This window comes from Canis aureus, chromosome 9 (genome assembly GCF_053574225.1).
Source record: "Canis aureus isolate CA01 chromosome 9, VMU_Caureus_v.1.0, whole genome shotgun sequence".
NCBI lineage: Eukaryota > Metazoa > Chordata > Mammalia > Carnivora > Canidae > Canis > Canis aureus.
In genome coordinates this window covers 41725659-41745278 of record NC_135619.1, presented here as the reverse complement: position 1 = coordinate 41745278, position 19620 = coordinate 41725659, and the positions used below count along the sequence as shown (strand labels likewise).

The window sequence follows — 19620 nt, the reverse complement described above, 5'->3', positions numbered from 1 at the left end:
TCTGCCACTTATTAGCCGTGTGCCTTAGTCTTCCCAAACTTAAAATGGGGATATTAGTACCTACCCCTTGGGCTGTTAGTAGGATTAAGTACTTATACCAATATAAATCAGAGGTCAACAAATAAACTATAATCTGAAGGCCAAATCTGATCCATCACCTGTTTTTGTAAATAAAGTATTATTGGAGCACAGATATAATCATTTGTTTTCATATTGCCTGTAGCTACTTCCATGTTAAAATGTAGTTGTGACCGGGACCATATGGACTTCGAAGACTAAAATTTTTGCTACCTGGTCCTTTATGGAAAATGTTTGCCAATCCCACACAGACTATGACTAGTCGAACACAAATAGATATTAGCTACAATATGGAAGAAAGAGGAAATTAGTATGCTAAGTGAAAGAAGACAGTCACAAAAGACCACATACTATATGAAATATCCTGACTAAGGAAATCTATAGAAGTGGAAAGCAGACTAGTGGCTGCCCAGGTCTGAGGGAAGGAGGATGAAAGGTTTAGGAATGACAACTAAAGGGTATGGCATTTCTTTTTAGAGTGATGAAAATGTTCTAATGAGTTGTCTGGTATATAACTCACATCTCACATTACATCTCATAAAGCTGTTCCCCCAAAATATTAGCTAATATCTGTGAGATTATTTAATTAATATGCACCTTCTCATTAGCCTACTGGTTCCTTAAGAGTATGGGTCTGACTTTGCTCCTCATTTTGTCTGCAGCACCTACCCCATGTTGTAGGAATTCAGAAAATGTTTGTTAAATGAGTAAATGGCTGGGGAGAAGTGAGTGGGGTTTTGTGGCTATTTTTCCCCAAGGTAAAAATTTAAATACTGAATTTATTCGGGAAATATATGACATACAACAAATGATTTCTACTTTGGGCCTTAGCGCGTGGAATCCAGACACTTCATGTTGCCACATGAGCAAACCACACCCTGTGCAACACCTGAGATTTTCACACTGAGGCTTTTGTTTCCAGCCTCCCTGGAACATAGCTCCTGGCCCTCTGCGTAAGCAAATCTTGTATTTCTAGCACATGCAAATAAACCCATAACACAGATAAAATGCCTAGAATTTGGGGTGCTATTTGCTCTCCTCTTTCTCATCCTCTTCTGACTCATCTGAGTTGCTCAATAAATATCTGTGGAATGAACAAATCAAAGAAATGACTCCATTTCTTCTAACACATCTTTCTTTTTTTTTAATTTTTTTTTAATTTTTATTTATTTATGATAGTCACAGAGAGAGAGAGCGAGAGAGGCAGAGATATAGGCAGAGGGAGAAGCAGGCTCCATGCACCGGGAGCCCGATGTGGGATTTGATCCCGCGTCTCCAGGATCGCGCCCTGGGCCAAAGGCAGGCGCCAAAGCGCTGCGCCACCCAGGGATCCCCTAACACATATTTCTTATTCCACAGTATCTTTCATCTACTTTATAAAACTGAGTGCTTTTCTCTGGAAAATCTAGACGTGTGAGCCTGAGCCCTAACTCCGGAGCACAAAAGAAGTGACCTGTGCTATGATTACAAATCTAGGATGCTTACACTCTTGAATGCCAGCAAATTACTCAGTGTCATTGTTTAAGTTCAGAGTTCTATGTCCCAACTCCCAAGGTTTCTGATTCAAGGGATTCACACAGACTTTTTGAGAAACATCTCTGTAACTGGACTGATTTACACGTGTGACTTATTTTTGAGACAACAAAGGGAACAGGAAAGGCTTAGCAAAAATAGTGATGAAAAATAAACTCTGAGATACTGATGTAACGTAATTCGATATAAGTCTATAATAACTTGTAAGTATCCTAAGACACCCTTAACGGGGCTCAGAAGGCTTGCTGAAACAACTTGTGTCCAGGAATAAATAGGAATTCAGGGTAAGCACCAGTGACATCATTTTATTAAAGCCTTCCAATGAAGTAGTCAAGTAGGCATTTTGTGAATGAAAAAATTGTAGCTCCCAGAAGATGAAAGATTTTTAATCATTCAATAAACATGTATTGAAAGTCCACTATGTCCTCGATACTGTGCCCTAGATCTCACATCTGGTAGAAAAGATTCAAATCCAAATGTGTCTGATACCAAAATCCATGTTATTTTCATCATAATTAAAAATCAGCTGAAATGTCAGATCCATGGCCCCTTCAGCTTATCACCCTCTCTCCCCAACATTAAACCCATACTTATTGAAAGTATTGTCTACATTGGCAACTTACTAGAAAGCTAGCTTCTACCCCAACCACTCCATCTAATTGTAAGTAAGCAAGGCTACCTGTAATATTCCCATTGCTTAACCCCATAGGTACTTCTCAGAACATACTAGATATCTTGAAAATTCTGATGCTGTTTATTACCTCTCCTTGAAACATTCTCCTTCTTTGGTTTCCATGGTATCACACTCACTTCGTTTTCTTCCTACTTCTAGTGACATCCCTTCTCGACTCCGTTATAAGCCTGTTTTGCTTTTTTCTATCTCTGTAATGTTCTCTTTTTCCAGATATTTCCATCTACTCCATAGGAACAAATTACTGTTTATATACTAATGACTTCCAATCTTTATCTTCAGCCCAAGTGTCTGCTTCTTTTGAGCTTCACGTCTATATATCCCATTATCTTCTGGGTATCGCCACTTAGTTATTGCATAGACACTTCAAACTCAACATTGCCAGAAGGCTGTCATCATCTCTAACTGGCTCCCTTCCCCCACCAAAGGTGTTCTCCTGCATTTTTTTTCAGTGAATGTTTCCATTATCCACTCTTCTGCTGAGGAATAAACCTGAGTCATCTTTAATACTTCCCTCTCCTCACTCTCCCATACCTAGTCAATCAAAAAGGCCTAATGACTACCTCAGTAAAGCTAAGGATAAGATAAAATTTAAGAATTTAAAGCCTTGAAAAGTATACCAATTAGATATCTCTTGATATCTATTTCTATCCATCCTCTCACAGGCACCTCCTCTAGAACAGGACACCACTATCTCTCAGCTGACTGTTGCAGTCTTTAGCTGGTCTCTCTGTCTCCGCATTCATTCCCACAAGACTACACCCCATACTGCAGCCCAAGTGATTTTTTTTTTAAGATTGTACTTATTTATTTGAAAGACAGCAAGCATGAATGGGGGGAGGGGCACAGGCAGAGGGAGAAGCAGACTCCCCATTGAGCAGGGAGCCTGATGCAGGACTGGATCCTAGGACCCCAGAATCATGACCTGAGCCAAAGGCAGACACTTAGTCTACTGAGCCACCCAGGCACCCAGCCCGGGTGATTTCTAAAACCAGTTCTGAATATGTCTCCACTCACAATCCTTCAATTGCTTCTCCTTGGTCTTCGAAGCAATTCAAACCCCCATATATTTACATGAACTTGTACAGCTTCATCTCTTCACAGCCTCCTTCAAACTGTAATCCTCAGTCTCACTGAACATCCATTTCCTTGAATGTGCCACATTCAGCCCCATATTCTGGCTTTAATATGCTGCTACCACTGTCTGGGGCACTCTTCTCATCTCCATCCTGTTCACATACTAACATACTTTAGGTCTAAACTCAGAAATCACTTCCTCTGGGAAGCCTTCCCTGACCCCCAAGGCTGGTAGGTGCCCTACTCTGTACTTCCAGAATACTACGTCTTCTCTCTCTTACAACACACCCATACCATCCTGTAATAGTCTATGTACTTGGCTATCTCCGTGTAATCAGAACATACATCTTAGGACAGCACATTCTATATGTCATCCCATGTGTTTGGTACAGTGTCTTGTACACCACAGGCATTCAAAAGCACTTGTCGAAAATGAGTGAACAAATAAATGAATTGGGATCGAAGGATAAATTAACCTATACTTAGAAAAAGCATAACAAAAAATGGAGTAGTAGTATTTTTAAAAGTCCTATATTTCTCTACAACAACTACCTGATATCTCTGTTCCTCTTCACAGTAAAATTTCTTCAAAGTGTTGATTAAGTCACTATATCTCTTTCCTCACCCCCAATCTCTCCTTGACCCACTCCAGCCAGGCTTCTATCTCTACCACTTGAGTTTGGCTAACTCTGTTAGAGTTACCAATCTGGTGGCCATTTCTCTTCAATACGATTGACTTTATTCTCTTCTTTTAAAATTTTTGGGCAGCCCCAGTGGCGCAGTGGTTTAGCGCCACCTGCAGCCCGGGGTGTGATCCTGGAGACCCGGGATCGAGTCCCACATCGGGCTCCCTGCATGGAGCCTGCTCCTCCCTCTGCCTGTGACTCTGCCTCTCAATCTCTCTCTCTCTCTCTCTCTCTCTTTCTCTCTCTCTCTCTGAATAAATAAAAAATAAAATCTTTAAAAAATTTTTTTTTTATTTTTTATTTTTCCGAGAGAGAGATCGAGTGAGCAAGAGTAGGGAAGAGGGGCAAAGGTAGAGGGAGAAGCAGACTCCCTGATGAGCAAGGAGCCCAACACAGGGCTCAATCTCAGGACCCTGGGATCATGACCTCAGCTGAAGGTAACCAAATGAGCCACCCAGATGCCCGTCCCTCCTTGAAATATCTCCATCTAGGGGCTTCCATGCCATCACACTCACCTGGTTCTCCTTCTCTGGCCTTGGCTACTTCTTCTCAGTGTCCCTTGCTTTCTCTAAACACTGAAAGATCCAAAAGTTCTGCTCTAGCTATGCATTCCACAGGTGATCTCTTCCAGGCCATGGTTTTAATTGTAAATATACCAGTCACATACTTACTGATGGCTCCCAAATCTATATCTCTCCTGAGAACTCTGGATCCTTACATCTAACTGCCTTCTGGACATGTCCATTTGGGTATCAAATAAGCATCTCATAACCATCAGAGCAAAGATAAACTCTTAATCTCCTCATAACTTGTCTATCAGGTTTCCTCATCACAATAAATTACATAACCAACTACTCAATTGCTCAAAGCAAAAATTTAGGAGTTATCCTTGATCTCTCTTACTACTTACTCCATACATCCCAACATTCACAAGTATCCTTTAAAAAAAAAAATCCATGATTCTTTAGCTTATTCCTATCACCCTACTACTATCCAGACTACTCTGATATTTTATCTGGACTACAACAAAAGCATCCCAACTGGCTTTCCTGCTTCCTCTCCCACCTCTCAAATAAGCCCCTCGCCACACAGCAGCCAGAGTGATATTTTGGAAAATGTAAATCAGATCATGTTACTCCCCTAACTAAAACCATCCAATGGTTTCCCATTCACACATCTTACCTTGGAGCTGATAAATCCCTGCCTCATCCAGCTCTGCCTTGCTTTGCTCTCCAATACCATCTCATGCCCATCACATTCCAGCCACCCCAGGCTCCATGAAGTCACCAAGCTTGTTTAGGAAAGATCTTAAATGTTATTCAAATTTGATAAAGGCTGTTTGTGTTCTGATTTGAGCCAGGTGCCTTTCATCTCATAACATTTAGTTGTGGATGCAATTGGTAGACCCTGTGCAGTAAAGATGAAAAACCAAAGCATGACCAGTGAGCACTGCTCCACCCCGGAGGCAGAGAGCAAGCATCCGCAGCCATTCTTCTGCCCTTTCCTTTCTATGCTCATTCAACATGCATCACCACACAGGCTGTCAATGACTAGGAGAGATTATCCACCCCGAATCTCACATCTCTCCTCCAAAAATACACATATTTAGAGTTTTGAACACTTCATTTCTCTGATAAATCTTCATTCCTATCCTTTTATGTACTATTTTTAAATGATTCTAAAAATACCTGGTGGTAGTAACCTTCAGTTCTCATGAATATTGAGAATAACAAATGCAGTTACCTTTTACCAAAATTTCCCTGTATGTTTTGGAAAAACACAGCCATCAGAGAAACTGTAGTCACCAACGCTGAAATTAGAAGAGGGAAGTAATCTCTTGAAGAGGCACACTTAGAATAACCTCTAATTTTTAGAGTGTAAAATCACCCACTAACCCCGCCAAATGGTTATAGATTAATCTCTTATATTGACGTCTTACTTTCCTATTTTCAAGGAGAAATTATTTCGAGTTTTATTTTTCCTAATATACTACCTCAAGCTCTGAATAATTACACTCCCTCCCGAAATGCACGCAAACACAAAAGCTCAGAAAAATCTTGTATCTCCCATGGGGCTAATTAAAAAGGATTCTGATTTCTATAAGGAATGAATGAGATCTTTGTTAACCTACTTTAACAGGACTCTAAATGACCCTGGATTTATCTTGCCCTGGTTTTCAAAATGTAACTGACCCAGAATAAAGTAAGCTTATCCCCAAACTCCTGGTGAAAACAAAACCAAAGTTCCCAGAAGCCAAAACTGTATATATACAACCGCCCCCCCCCAAAAATATCATTTTTCCTCTCTCAAAGAGACTATACAGCACAAATACTACTGCTTGCAGAGCTATTTTATTCTTCAGTTAATTGGAATATTTTAAGATTTTAAAGCTTTACATTATCAAGGCAAATAACCTTCCAAGAAAACACAGCAAAAGATATCATCAGCTACTATGAAATCAGGAACTTTCTGGAAGCTTTCGTGTTGGGACAGTGCAGCACTGAGTGTCAGTGAAGAACCATAATTTGATTATTTTCCCTGGGTATAACAATCACCTAATCCCTAAAAAAGACTCCAGAGATGATTTGCTTTTATTCTTAATAACTGAGCAGTCTGAACTGGTTAGGGAAGCAAAAATACAGCCTGAGAGTGCATATCCCTTCCTTACTCTTCATTCATCATGTCCATCAAAATTCCGCATTGGGGACCTGGTTGTAAAAAGGTAGAAATTCCACTCAGAAGTCTTTATTAATCCCATTCCTCTTTCTCGGACTTTACATGGTTTCATTCATTTGCCTTCATAAAGCAAACAGAATTTCTCTTAGAAACACAATACTAAAACACTACTGAGCCTGCAGACCCATAAACGACACCCACACTGCCTCATGTCTGAAAAGACCCATGTTCCCATCCTTTCTCATTGAACACTGAACAATTCTTCTAATTCAGGGTACTTTATTATTTTATATATATATTGGAAAAGACCACTCATTTATTCACTACACAGTTGTTTACTGAAATCCTGAAATATGTCAGAAACATCACTGGCAGTAAAGATGCAGGAGCATCCTACGGAAGGCTCCTAATACTTACTTGGCGGAACTCAGAAGGCTTATTAAAGCAAGCAATGCCCAAGGATGAGAGGAAACTCAAAGATTAAACACACACACACACACACACACACACACACACACACACAATTACAAGAGGTTCAGCAAGAAGACAACTCATCCCAGGCAAGTTCTTACCAAAAGGCTTGATTTTTACAATGAGAGGGACAGATAATTCACCTCTCAAAAAAAATTATACAGAATCCACTTTCATTCTTCACCTCCCTACAGTTGAAGTGTGAAAAGATACTCCAGACAGCATATTGAGTCAAATTTTGGTTGGGTTTTATGTTGGATCCAAAATTAGGGGTAAGCCCCGTATAGTCAAGGATTTCACGTTGTTACATAAGAATGATTAAATCCATGTGCCAGCTCATGCTCTTTCACCTGATAGCAACAAGCAGAAGTATCACTGGACCACATGCTTCTTGAAGGTACACAATCTATTCACATCTCTGTCCCCTTAACAACAAGCCCACAGCACATGGTCGGGACTCAGTATTTACTGAGCAACTGAGTAAAATTCAACATTACATCACATTATTGTGCTTATCATCTAGCCCACCAAACATGAACCATGTCTAAAAACATCACATTGGGTGCCTGGGTGGCTCAGTGGTTGCATGTCTGCCTTTAACTAGGTTGTGATCCTAGGGTCCTGGGATCGAGTCCCGCATCGGGCTCCTCGCAGGGAGCCTGCTTCACATTCTCCCTTGTCTCTGCCTCTGTGTGTCTCTCGTGAATAAATAAATAAAATATAAATAAATAAATAAATAAATAAATAAATAAATAAATAAATAAATAAATAAAATATGACATAAATCAAAAGCCTCCCTTAGATGGATACTGGATAAATAATAAATAGATTTCAATGGAGCAATAACTTAACTACAGGGACCCAGGTTTCACTATCAAGCCCTACTGAGTAATGTCCATCCAGAAGGCATAAAGGGTTTTTTAATATTTTAAAATATATCATCTGGAAGACAACACTAAATAAAACATATGAGCATTGTTTGAAGGGACACAGTAACTGGGCCGCACACAGTTTTATACAGATTCATGCAGACGGTTAACCATTTTGGCAGGACTGCATGGAAGTTAACTCCTCGTGCAGTGTCAAAGGTAAGAGAACACACACTCCTTCCTACTTCTTTGTTTCATTAATGATAACATTCTGTATTCAAATGCTATTTTTCTAAAGCATTGGCCTACCTCATTGTTGAAAGCAATTTGCTCTTGTTACAAAAGTTTATCATACCCTTTTATGGCTAACAAATTATTCTATTATTTTATTATTCTAGAATGTGTAATTCTAACAAAATGCCTGAAATCTGAAATATATAGTGTCCAAGACAGTTTAAGAATGCCAAAGCTGCTGTTTAAAATATCACAGAGTGAGGCAGCCTCATCTGGCAATTTCAGTCATTAGTAATATGACTTTTAAATGGGTCCTCTACCTGTGTTGTGCTTTTAATCCTTCCATGATGTGAAGTTCTCAAGAAAGAGTTTCTTTGTGAGCAGTATAGTTTATCTACAACAATTTACAATAAGCACATCAATATAAAATAATATCCCATGGCCTTCTTATTTGATGCTGTAAAATATTTAGTGAAAACACAGTAAATAGAAAGAGAGTTAATAATGTGGACATTATAACTGCTGCTGCTTGCTATGACTCCAAGCAGCTCTAGACCTTGGAGCCTCTCTATTAGTATCCATATTCAGTAGTGTCAGAATCCTGCTGAGTCTTCCACCCTGATGGTTTTCACATCTGTTCTGTACTTTCATAGTCACTGCTTACTTCTAATGTAGGCAAACACTACCCAACACCCAGATGTTTGCAAACCTTTCCAACTGGTTTCTCTAACTCCACTCTCTGGTTCCCTTCAAGTCTTCCTACATCCCAAAGCTAGACTGATCTCCTAAAGTACAACTTTGACCTCCAACCAAATACTCTCACTCTCAAGACCTGACAGCTACTCCCTGCCTCAAGGCAAAATCCTGAGCCTTGAATTCAGCTCCCTTAGGGATCTTAATTTCAGAAATACTACTTTAGTCTCAAATTAAATTAAATGGCAAAGAAAGTCCCTTCCAACTTAAAAATCCTGTGATATTCATCCAACTTCACCTCTTACTGCTTCCACAATCATATTTAGCCAGTACTCCAAAGAACTGTTCCCTTTCCCATCTGGAGAGCTCAACACAGGTGTTTCATACAAAATATGTGTTTACTATTTTCTTAGGATAAAAAGAAAGGAAGCACCTGTTATTTTGCCAGATAACAAATCCAATGGAAATATTTACAGAAATTCTATAATGGACACTTTGATAAAGCAAATTTTTAAAGAGATCTATTATTTTCATAGCCTGATCTTTCATATATCATTTCATTTAAAATGTGGGCCATCTCTAGTAGTACAAAATGTGCTAAAGAAAGAGAAGTTCCATTTTTACATTAATCTGCTCAAATTCACAAATGCCATTTCTTTGTTCTTCCCAAGAATCCAATCATTTCAATGTTATGCTCCTTAATAGACTGAGAACATAAAATATCTCCCTACAATATGGACCTTCAAAAATCCCTTCATAAGGGCATTTTCTCAAAGATCACACAAAAGATGAACAAAAAGAAACATGAAGTTGCTTGTTTGTTGTCCTGCTCCCTGAATCTCAGCAAAGCACTGCCCGATTTCCTTGGCCTGATTTATTGTAGGCCCTACACACATGGAAATCTGTTTTCATAGCATATCAACAATGAGTCACTACATTTCAATGCAGACATCTTAATTTTTTCTTGAGCATATTATTCTAAGTTAGGGTATGGCATAATTGTCTCAGATATGTTCGGCTAAAATAAAGTAGGTATTATAAGTTAAATAGGTCTCTGTCTCTAAAAAAGTTCTGAAATTAGAAAAGAAAAACTTCCTTATGAGCAGTGAACCTGCTCCTCTCATATCACATAAAATCTCTTTTCTCATATTACTCCAAGGATTATTAAGCACATGTGAATTTTGTGAAATACAAGTCTGTAACACAGTGTGCAAAGCCAAATACTTTTAAGACTATTGCAAACAACTTGCTGCTTAGGAGTAGCTAAGGTTCATAATATCATCTAGCAATTTTTTGTTCAAATAGCTAATAATCCTGCTACAAAACCAATGTTACCTTTAGAAATACATATAAGTTCCCCTTCCTTCCCTCCCTCTCTTCCTTCCTTTACTATTTCTCTTTCTTTCCGTCTTTCTCTTTCTTTTCCTTTCTTTAACTGAGGCTGAAAGAATTCTAAATCTGCTAATAATAATATATAACTTAGGGACATCTGGGTGGCTCAGTAGGTTAAGTGTCTGCCTTCAGCTCAGGTCATGATCCCAGGGTCCTGGGATTGAGCCCCTCATTGGGTTCCCTGCTCAGTGGGGAATCTGCTTCTCCCTCTCCCCTCCCTCTGCCCCTCACCTGTTCTCTCTCTCTCTCTCTCTCACTCTCCCTCTCTCTCTCAGATAAATAAATAAAATAAAAATCATATAGAACTTAACCTTGAGAGATCTATTCATTTCATAGTTAAGCCATCATTCGATAGTCACGGGAACCTCTTGGTTGATATCCTTGAGTGTACCCGGCTAACGTGACCAGTCTTTGTCTGGTGTAAATCTGACTACATTACAGTATTAGTTTTCCACCTCTCCCCCTATAGAGCAATGCATCCAACACCGCATTCCGCTAAATGGATTGTAAAGAAAAATCATTCACACTGGTAGTGCATGTTTATTACATTCCCATTGCCAAAGAGCTCATATTTATTTCTTACTGTAAAGCATATTGTATAATTCAAAACACGCTATAAGAAACTATTCATTTCTCAGTAACTTGTTCATTATCTTGAGCTACTTGCGAACCTTAGATCATTCATGTTATTTGAAGTTGACCATCCATATTCTGGATATAAAAGTTTGCTATCGATTAACTAGAATAAGGCTAAGATTTAAGTAGATTTTCCAAACAGAGTGTTAGGGAAATTCCTTTTTCAAATTGTTCTTCAAATGTATCTACGTGTGTTGACATGTGAAGAGGTATGGTGCCGTGGAAAGAAAACCATCCTCCAGGTCAAACCCCAGCTCTGTTGCTCGCTCACTAGCTGTGTGACTCTGGGAAAGTAATTCCATCTTCCTGAGCCACAGCTTCCTTCTCTGTACCTTGAAGATAAAAATATCTACCTTACAGTGTGGTTGTGAGGACTGAATGAGATCATATTTGTAAGAGTGCTGTGGAAGCTAGAGCCGTGACATAGAGGTCTTGGAGTGCCCTGCAGTGGGGAAGAAAACATTATGAAATATAAAAATGATAACACTGTAAGTGGCAAAATAAGGACTACGGGAGAAGAGAGGGAAGTATGACGCTCAGCCAAAAAGATGGCAGGGCTCAGGAAGAGGCTGAGACTGGCTGACTCTGGGATGGATAAAGGATAGATGAGGGATAGGCAAGCTGGATTTCTTCAAGTGGGAGGAAGAAGCAAGGAGACTCTAAGGGACAGCCTGGACAAAAGCACACGGGCAGGGGGAGTGTGGGCCTTTGGGAAGCCATATAGCTGGAGTACAGAGTGCTTATGGGAGTGAGGTGGGAGATGAGGGCAATGAGAAAGGAGCACCAGACTAGAAGAGCCTGTGAACCACACCAAGAAGTCTAGACTATCTTACATATGATGAGAAGCCATTGAATAGGAATGCCAAAACAACAACAACAAAACAGTAAAAACCAGACTCTGGTTTATAATTTTTTTCTATACACTAAGTTGTTTCTACTCAAGCTGTGTACTCCTAGATAAGAAACCTTTTGGGACACAGATTTTGACTTTAAATATGTAAAAAGAAGTTAAAATGCATTTATTAAACTTCTGTTCTGTGTCAGGTACTAAGTGAGATCCCTTTCATGCATTATGCATTATTGTTCATCTTTAAAACACAGGTGCAACATAGGCATACCATCCATATTTCAAATAACAGGAACCTAAGACTCAAAACAGATAAAGCCTTTTGTCCAAAGAACTAGTAAGAGCCACAGCTAGCAATAGAAATTAGATTTACCTTACTATTTATTGATGCACTATCTTCCTGATATGTTTTAGGTTACATGAATTATTACTCACATGCAACCAAAACTTCAGAGAAAAACAAGAACAAAAGGTTTTTTCTTTCAGTTAAATGAAAAATTTCTCAATGTAATTTAAGTTAATTTTAAGTTCCAGTATAGTTAACATACAGTATTATATTAGTTTCAGGTGTATAATACAGTGACTCAACACTTCCATACATCACCCAGTCCCTCACTACAAGTACCCTCCTTAATCCCCATCACCTATCTTACTCATTCCCTACCCGATTAAATGAAAATTTAATTCCAATTACTTGTGGATACTATATAACACTATAAAAAATTTACTTATTGAAAAGCTTTAAAATTCTTACCTCAAGTACTACTTCAACACATTACATGTTTTTAGTCTATATAAACTACATGATATTTGTTTTTATTTTTATTTTTTTAATCCTCCTTTTCTCCTTTTTTTTTTTTTATTTTTATTTATGATAGTCACAGAGAGAGAGAGAGGCAGAGACACAGGTAGAGGGAGAAGCAGGCTCCATGCACCGGGAGCCCGATGTAGGATTCGATCCCGGGTCTCCAAGGTCGCGCCCTGAGCCAAAGGCAGGCGCTAAACTGCTGCGCCACCCAGGAATCCCCGATATTTGTTTTTAAAAGACTGATACTTGTAGGTATAGCCTATTGGAATAGCTCTTGATCCCAAAGTCAAGAAGCTAATCATTCAAAACATATTTTTAATTAAAAAGAAAATATCAGGGATGCCTAGGTGTCTCAGTCAGTTAAGTATCTGCCTTTGGCTCGGGTCATGATCCCAGGGTCTTGTGATGAAGCCTGGTGTCCAGCTCCCTGCCTGGCAGGGAGTCTGCTTTTCCTTCTCCCTCTGCCATCCCATCTCCCTACCCCACTTGTACTCTCTGGCTGTAACTCTCTGTCAAATAAAAGTCTTTTAAAAAAAGAAAATATCAGAAAAGGAAGTCATTTGTGATCTCTGTCATGAGTGACTCAAATACAAGTTATGTACAGCATGGTAACTGTAGCTAGTAATACTGCATAGTATATTTGAAAATTGCTAAGAGCGCAAATATAAAAAGGTCTCATCATAAGGAAAAAAATCTATAATTATATATGGTAATGGATATTAACCAGACTTACTGTGGTGATCATTTCACAGTATATACAAATATCAAATTATTATGTTGTATACCTGAAACGAATTAAGATGTTGCATGTCTTTATATCTCAATAAAAAATAAAGTACAAAATAAAATAAAAATAAATGACTCAAAATCTGTGGCTTCTAAGTAACATTCTAAGAATATTGTATAAAAGTATACATAATCTTGGGGCATCTGAGTGACTCAGTTGTTTAGTGTCTGACTCTTGATTTCAGCACAGGGCATGATGTCGGGGTCCTAGGATGGAGCCCCACATTAGGCTTTGTACTCAGCATGAAGTCCGTTTATCCTTCTTCCTCTGCTCCCCTCCCCGCACTCTCTTTCTCTGTCTCTCTCTCTCAAACAAATAAATAATAAGTAAAAAAAACCTGTACATAATTTTAAAGATTATTTTAAAATACATAGTCTCATAAATATTTTCAAAGACTTAGCATCGCCTTATTTCTTCTACACTAGCTAACTTTACTCAGCTCCAAGATTTACTTTATCAACAATGGTGAAAAGACTAATGAATTTTTAACGTACAAAACAAATATTGCCAAGCTCCACAAGAAGCATTAAAACAATATATATGTACATAAAGACAGTGCTGAGTCTGCATAAATGCATAATATGATTAACAGGATTAAAAGGTTATTCACTCATGATCATACCACTAATCTTTTCTTTTTTAGGCAAGATAAGGATGTACATTTAAAAGTTAGGCTATGCAAAAAGATGTAAAATAAGTGCAAACAATTCCAAGCAAACTATCGTTATCTATTTTCACTACAAGTAGAATGCAGTCAGTGAGAAACCGTGATACCAAATTCCTTCCAATTATTTCTTACTTTCTTAGAGAGCCGAGGTAGCAATAAAGACATTTACATACACTGAAAGGTTCTGCCACTGGAAAAATATCTAAGAGAGACAGAATGCAGTAGATGGAAAGGTGAGGGTAAGGTTTCCACAGTTACTACGGGTGCCCCCCCCCCCATCTTAATTACCTTGCAGTGAAATATGCCGATCATCGATGCCCAAGGAAACCTGTTCATCCTCGGTGGGAGGCACAGGACTAGATGCCATCCTTTGACTCAACGGAGATTATATCATGTCCATCCCAGTTAAAGAAGCGAACTAAAAGTAAAGGATAAATGCTCATTAGTGACTCTGCAACTCTGTGTTTCTAGTAAACACGCGCTGCCAGAAGGCAGCAGCAAATGAAACGTGCCCTTCCAAGAGAAGCAGTTTTCTAGTGAGTGTTTCTGTAGTTCATGAGGCAAAGTGACTACGCCTTCTTTTCTTGAATCATAATCAAGATTTTGCCCTGTGACCTATTCGAGCTGCTGGCAGGACTCCCGACCAGCTAGCACTGTGGATTCTACACCAGGGGCGAAGGGGGAAGCCACCCAATGAGATTCCATAACTTGCTTGGGGGAAGTAACGTTGACACAAAGTGACGGCTTAGCTGTTTGGATGTATTTTATCTTTCACTTCAATCTGCAAGGATTTTCCTTATAACTTTTTATTTAACGTAGTTCCTTTCTGCTCCATAAATGTTGCCATTTACTGGAAACAATAACTGAGCTTGCATAGCTTGCAAAGTGAAACTGAAAAAAAAGTATATCAAGAAGGATGTTTTGATAAAGTTATCTGTTATATTGAATTATTTTCCCAAGCACTCACTTTTCCACACATTTTTTTCCTCTACCCCCACTTTGACTCTTAAAGAATCCTTCCAGTAAGAGTTAATTTTTTATTACTTCTTGCATGTGTACACCAGTAATAGTACCCTGGGGGCTGAAAAACTCGACTTTTCCTACATAGATGATGACTTTCTTATCGAAATAAACCTAACCAAAAATATAAAATGTATTAGGGAATGAATAGAAAAATGATGTACAGACACCTGATCAAACAAATACAGCAAAACATTAGTGGTAAAATCTATATGTTCAATGTGTTCTGGGTATTCGCTGTAAAAGTGTTTACCTTTCCTGCATGTTGGAAATTCATTATAATAAAGTAGTGGGAGGGAGACAACGATAAATAAACCTGAGGCCAACAGCTAGATACAATCAATCAGACCATTTTATCCAAAGAATAAAAATCATCCAACAGTTTAATGCTAGAGCCAGACTTCAAAGATCCATCAGTCCTTGAGCAAGAAGGTTGTGGTATTGGTGGATTCCAGGCATTTCCAGCTCCAAACAGGATAATCAAGGTTGTTTGTAATGACAAGCTAGGGAAGAAGGTCCTCATTAAGTAAAACACTGATGAAATCATGGGAGATCTTAAGAGCTTGATTGCAGCCCCAAAATGGCACCTGTTGGAAAAATATCGTCCTGAAGAAGTGGCACATGATTTTTCAAGACAACATGCCTTTAGGGGGACTATGAACTCCAGGATGGGATGGATCTGGAGCTTTATTACCAGTAGAGGAGAATTCTTAACCCCTGTCCTGCCCTGCCCTGCCCTCTTCTCCCATCCTCGCCCCCACACTGGTATGGATGCTTACTTTTAAAAATTCAAGTTAATAAAATCTTAGAAGTTGCCAAACAAAAGTCTTTCAAAATTCTGTTTTCCCCACTCTGTTTATCATCCAAAACCCCTTTATTATCTCTCCCACAGACTGCTGTTGTTAAAGATTTTACCAAAATAAACTATGTTTGTTAATTAATAATTAATTTGTTTTACCCTTGGAATTAAGATGAAGCAGAGCCTGCCTGCCTTAACAGTGTTACTATACTGAGTTGATAGGCTTCTAACCAAAATGAAAAGCTGTTTGTTAGTTCAAGTGAGCCTGTGCAGCTTGATGCTTGATAAAGGTACAAATGTTTTCAGCTTTTAATGTATTGAGGATCTCTACTACCTCTTGCCATACTCAAGGACTCCTGAACCCAAAGTGAAGACAAAGTACTTCTTCATGATGATGGGAGAAAAACTGAATTCCAGAATGAATTTCCTAAAGGCATCCACTATTCCATGCCAGGACTATTTTCTTAAAGGGGGTATAAGAGCAATAGTAGCAAACACTTGTATAGCATTTACTATATAAAGGCACCGTTCTGAGCACTTTGCATATATAACCTCAATTAATCTTTAAAACAACTATACGAATTGGGTACTCTAATTATCCTCATATTTGAAAGACCAAAACGAAATGTCACATACAGTTGTCTACGGACATATAGCTAATAAATGATGGAACTAAGATTTGAAGACAGGTGGCTTTGGCTTCAGAGTCTATGCTCCTAACCAATATATGTTGGTACCTCATAGAGCTAGCTAAAATTGCCATGTTTTATTTATTCTTTCTTTCATTCATTTATTCAACAAGTAGTTAAACATCCTAGCTCCTGCTCTCAAAGCATTCAATTTTTTTTTCCTTTTTTTTTTCCTTTTTTTTTTTTTTTTAAGAGAGAGAGGGAGAACACGTACATGAGCAGGGCCAGGAGTGGGGATGTGCAAAGGGAAAGAGAATCTGCAGCAGGCTCCATGCTTAGGGCAGAGCCCAACACGGGGCTTATTCTCACAACCCTGAGATCACGAACCCGGCTGAAATCAAGACGTGGTAGCCCAACAGAGCCACCCAAGTGCTCCAAGGAATTCAACCTTCTGAGAATGACAAATGAACATAATACCGAGTGAAATCCTCTAAGAAATGTATGTAGAAAGTGCTGTGGAAGCAAAGAAGAAGGCATGTCCCACACCTGAAGCTGGAGAGAGATGTGACTGTCAGGAGTACACTAACTATAAAACAGCATTTCACTCCAAATGATCCCATTCGCATTATTCAAATACCTTGAATTTAATAAGAATGTCTCTGAGAATCACTCATCACCATGCACTATTAATCAAATATAAGGTATTAAATGTAAAAGAAAGAATTTAAAATAAAAACAGAACAATAGAGAACAAAGTGATAATCAGAAAATCAAATATTCCTGCTCTAGAAGGGTAGGTGAAATCCACTACATTGTATATTAAAGTTGAAGAAAAAGAATGTATTAGTGAAAAGAAGTCTAGACCTTAAAATAACTATAGTTGACCCTTGAACATGGGCTCGAACTGCACAGGTCCACTTGTACAAAGATATTTTACAGTAGTGAAAATACATTTTCTCTTATGATTTTCTTGACATTTTCTTTTCTCTAGCTTATTGATAGTAAGAATACAGTAAGTAATATATATATTATATGTATATTATGTATTATATATATATATACATGCACACAAAATATGTGTTAATCGATTGTTATCTTTATCTTGTTGTCAGCAAGGCTTCCACAGTAGGCTATCAGTAGTTAAGTTTGAGGAGAGTCAAAAGTTATACGTGGATTTGCAACTGTGTGGGTGGGGAGGAGGGTCAGCGCCCCTCACTCTCACATTGTTCATGGGTTAACTAACTGTATCTGCTCGAGAGGTTTCTGGGTGTTTTTTGTTATTGTTTTTTTATTTTTTTTAAGATTTTATTTATTTACTCATAAGAGACACACAGAGAGAAACAGAGACATAGCAGAGGGAGAAGCAGGCTCCCCGTGGGAAGCTGATGCATGACTGGATCTGGGACTCCAGGATCACCACCTGAGCCAAAGGCAGACAGACGCTCAACCACTGAACCACCCAGGTGCCCTAAGGTTTCTGTTTTTAATGGGGAAAACTTATTAGCAATCAAGTCAATAAAATATAATAATTTTTTATTTACTGAAGAATTTCTTAGAGCTTCTAAAATATGTCCATCAAAAGTAAAATTAGGGCAGCCCAGTGGCTCAGCGGTTTAGCGCCGCCTTTGGCTCAGGGCGTGATCCTGAAGACCAGGGATCGAGTCCCACGCCAGGCTCCCTGCATGGAGCCTGCTTCTCCCTCTGCCTGTGTCTCTGCCTCTCTCTCTCTGTTATCTCTCATGAATAAATGAATAAAATCTTTAAAAAAAAAAAAAAAGTAAAATTAAACTTTAAAGACTGAATCAGTTCAAAGTGTTAGATGATTAACCCAAATACTGTCTTAGTACAATTATTTCTCAGACTGTGCTACAGAGGTCATAAGGACCTGACTAAAGATAATTTATGATGACATTTCCAACACAACTGTTTTTGGTGAGAAACTTTTGATATCTCCAGGGTGGAAGTTATTTGTTAAACAGGGCCCATGAAAAACTGGAACAAAGTAGAAAAGAAAACCTTTGAGAGATTTCTCAGGATCTGAATTACGAAGCTAGAAAGATTATGAAAAAGGAAGGTAGAAAGAGGAACAAGGGCGTGGCCACAGGCTCACAGGAGTCACGAGGGTCTATCAGAAAAAAAACCCCAAGGCCATCATCTCATTTATGTTCCAGCTTCCCTGTGCAAATAGATTTGGCAGGGAAGAGCCCTTCCGGGGGTTCCTCATAGCTTGATTTTTCCTTTTCAAATAAAAGTTACACACAATTATGTGACAAATCCAGGTATGAGAATGAAAATAACGGACCATCTGCAGGCCCATAACCAAGAACTCATTAAAGAATTAACATAGTGGCATTTAAAGATTCTAAAATCAAGTGGAATGGTGTGGAATTGTGCTTTTAAAATTCATATAAATTGGGCAGCCCCGGTGGCTCAGTGGTTTAGCGCTGCCTTTGGCCCAGGGCCTGATCCTGGAGACCCGGGATCGAGTCCCACGTCAGGCTCCCTGCATGGAGCCTGCTTCTCCCTCTGCCTGTGTCTCTGCCTCTCTCTCTCTGTGTGTCTCTCATGAATAAATGGATACAATATTTTTTAAAATATAAAAATAAAATAAAATTCATATAAATTAATAGGCACACTTTTATAAATGGCATAGCAATTTTGAAGTCGCTGCGGTTTGCTTAGGCAATACATCTTAATATCCTTTTGGTGTCTCTAAAACCTCAAACACAAGAATTTCCATTTTTGAAAGAAACTTTGGCATTTACTTTGGATTATTATAATTCGAATTTTTTCAACTCAAAAATTAAATTTGAATAGAGATTATCTCTCGTGAACAGAATTATGGGTGATTTTTATTTCCTTCCTTTTGCTTATTTACATTTTTAAAATTTCAAATGGTGAATGCATATTTCTGCTGTAATAAGAGAAACATTTGTGCTTTTATTTTAATCAAATGATGACAAAATAAAGAACAAGGTATTACTTAGTTCAGGATCAGTTCTCTAATCGATGTGCTATGGAACATGT

The 19620-nt window shown here is 38.5% G+C and overlaps 1 protein-coding gene and 1 pseudogene across 5 annotated transcripts in view; one reads left to right on the top strand and one right to left on the bottom strand.

The window, feature by feature from the left end:
* The window catches only part of SYNE2 (spectrin repeat containing nuclear envelope protein 2), a 320213-nt gene that overhangs the window by 254401 nt on the left and 46192 nt on the right, over positions 1–19620 (bottom strand). For 3 of the 5 annotated variants that reach the window (XM_077909582.1, XM_077909583.1, XM_077909584.1), the window contains exon 1: positions 14434–14648. In XM_077909582.1, coding sequence (XP_077765708.1) covers positions 14434–14512 — 79 coding nt within the window. In that variant the 5' untranslated portion in view covers positions 14513–14648. Of the gene's footprint in view, positions 1–14433; positions 14650–19620 lie in introns of those variants that run through there. The other 2 variants (XM_077909580.1, XM_077909581.1) reach the window with 2 other exon arrangements.
* Positions 15552–15865, top strand: LOC144319930 (ubiquitin-like protein 5 pseudogene; annotated as a pseudogene).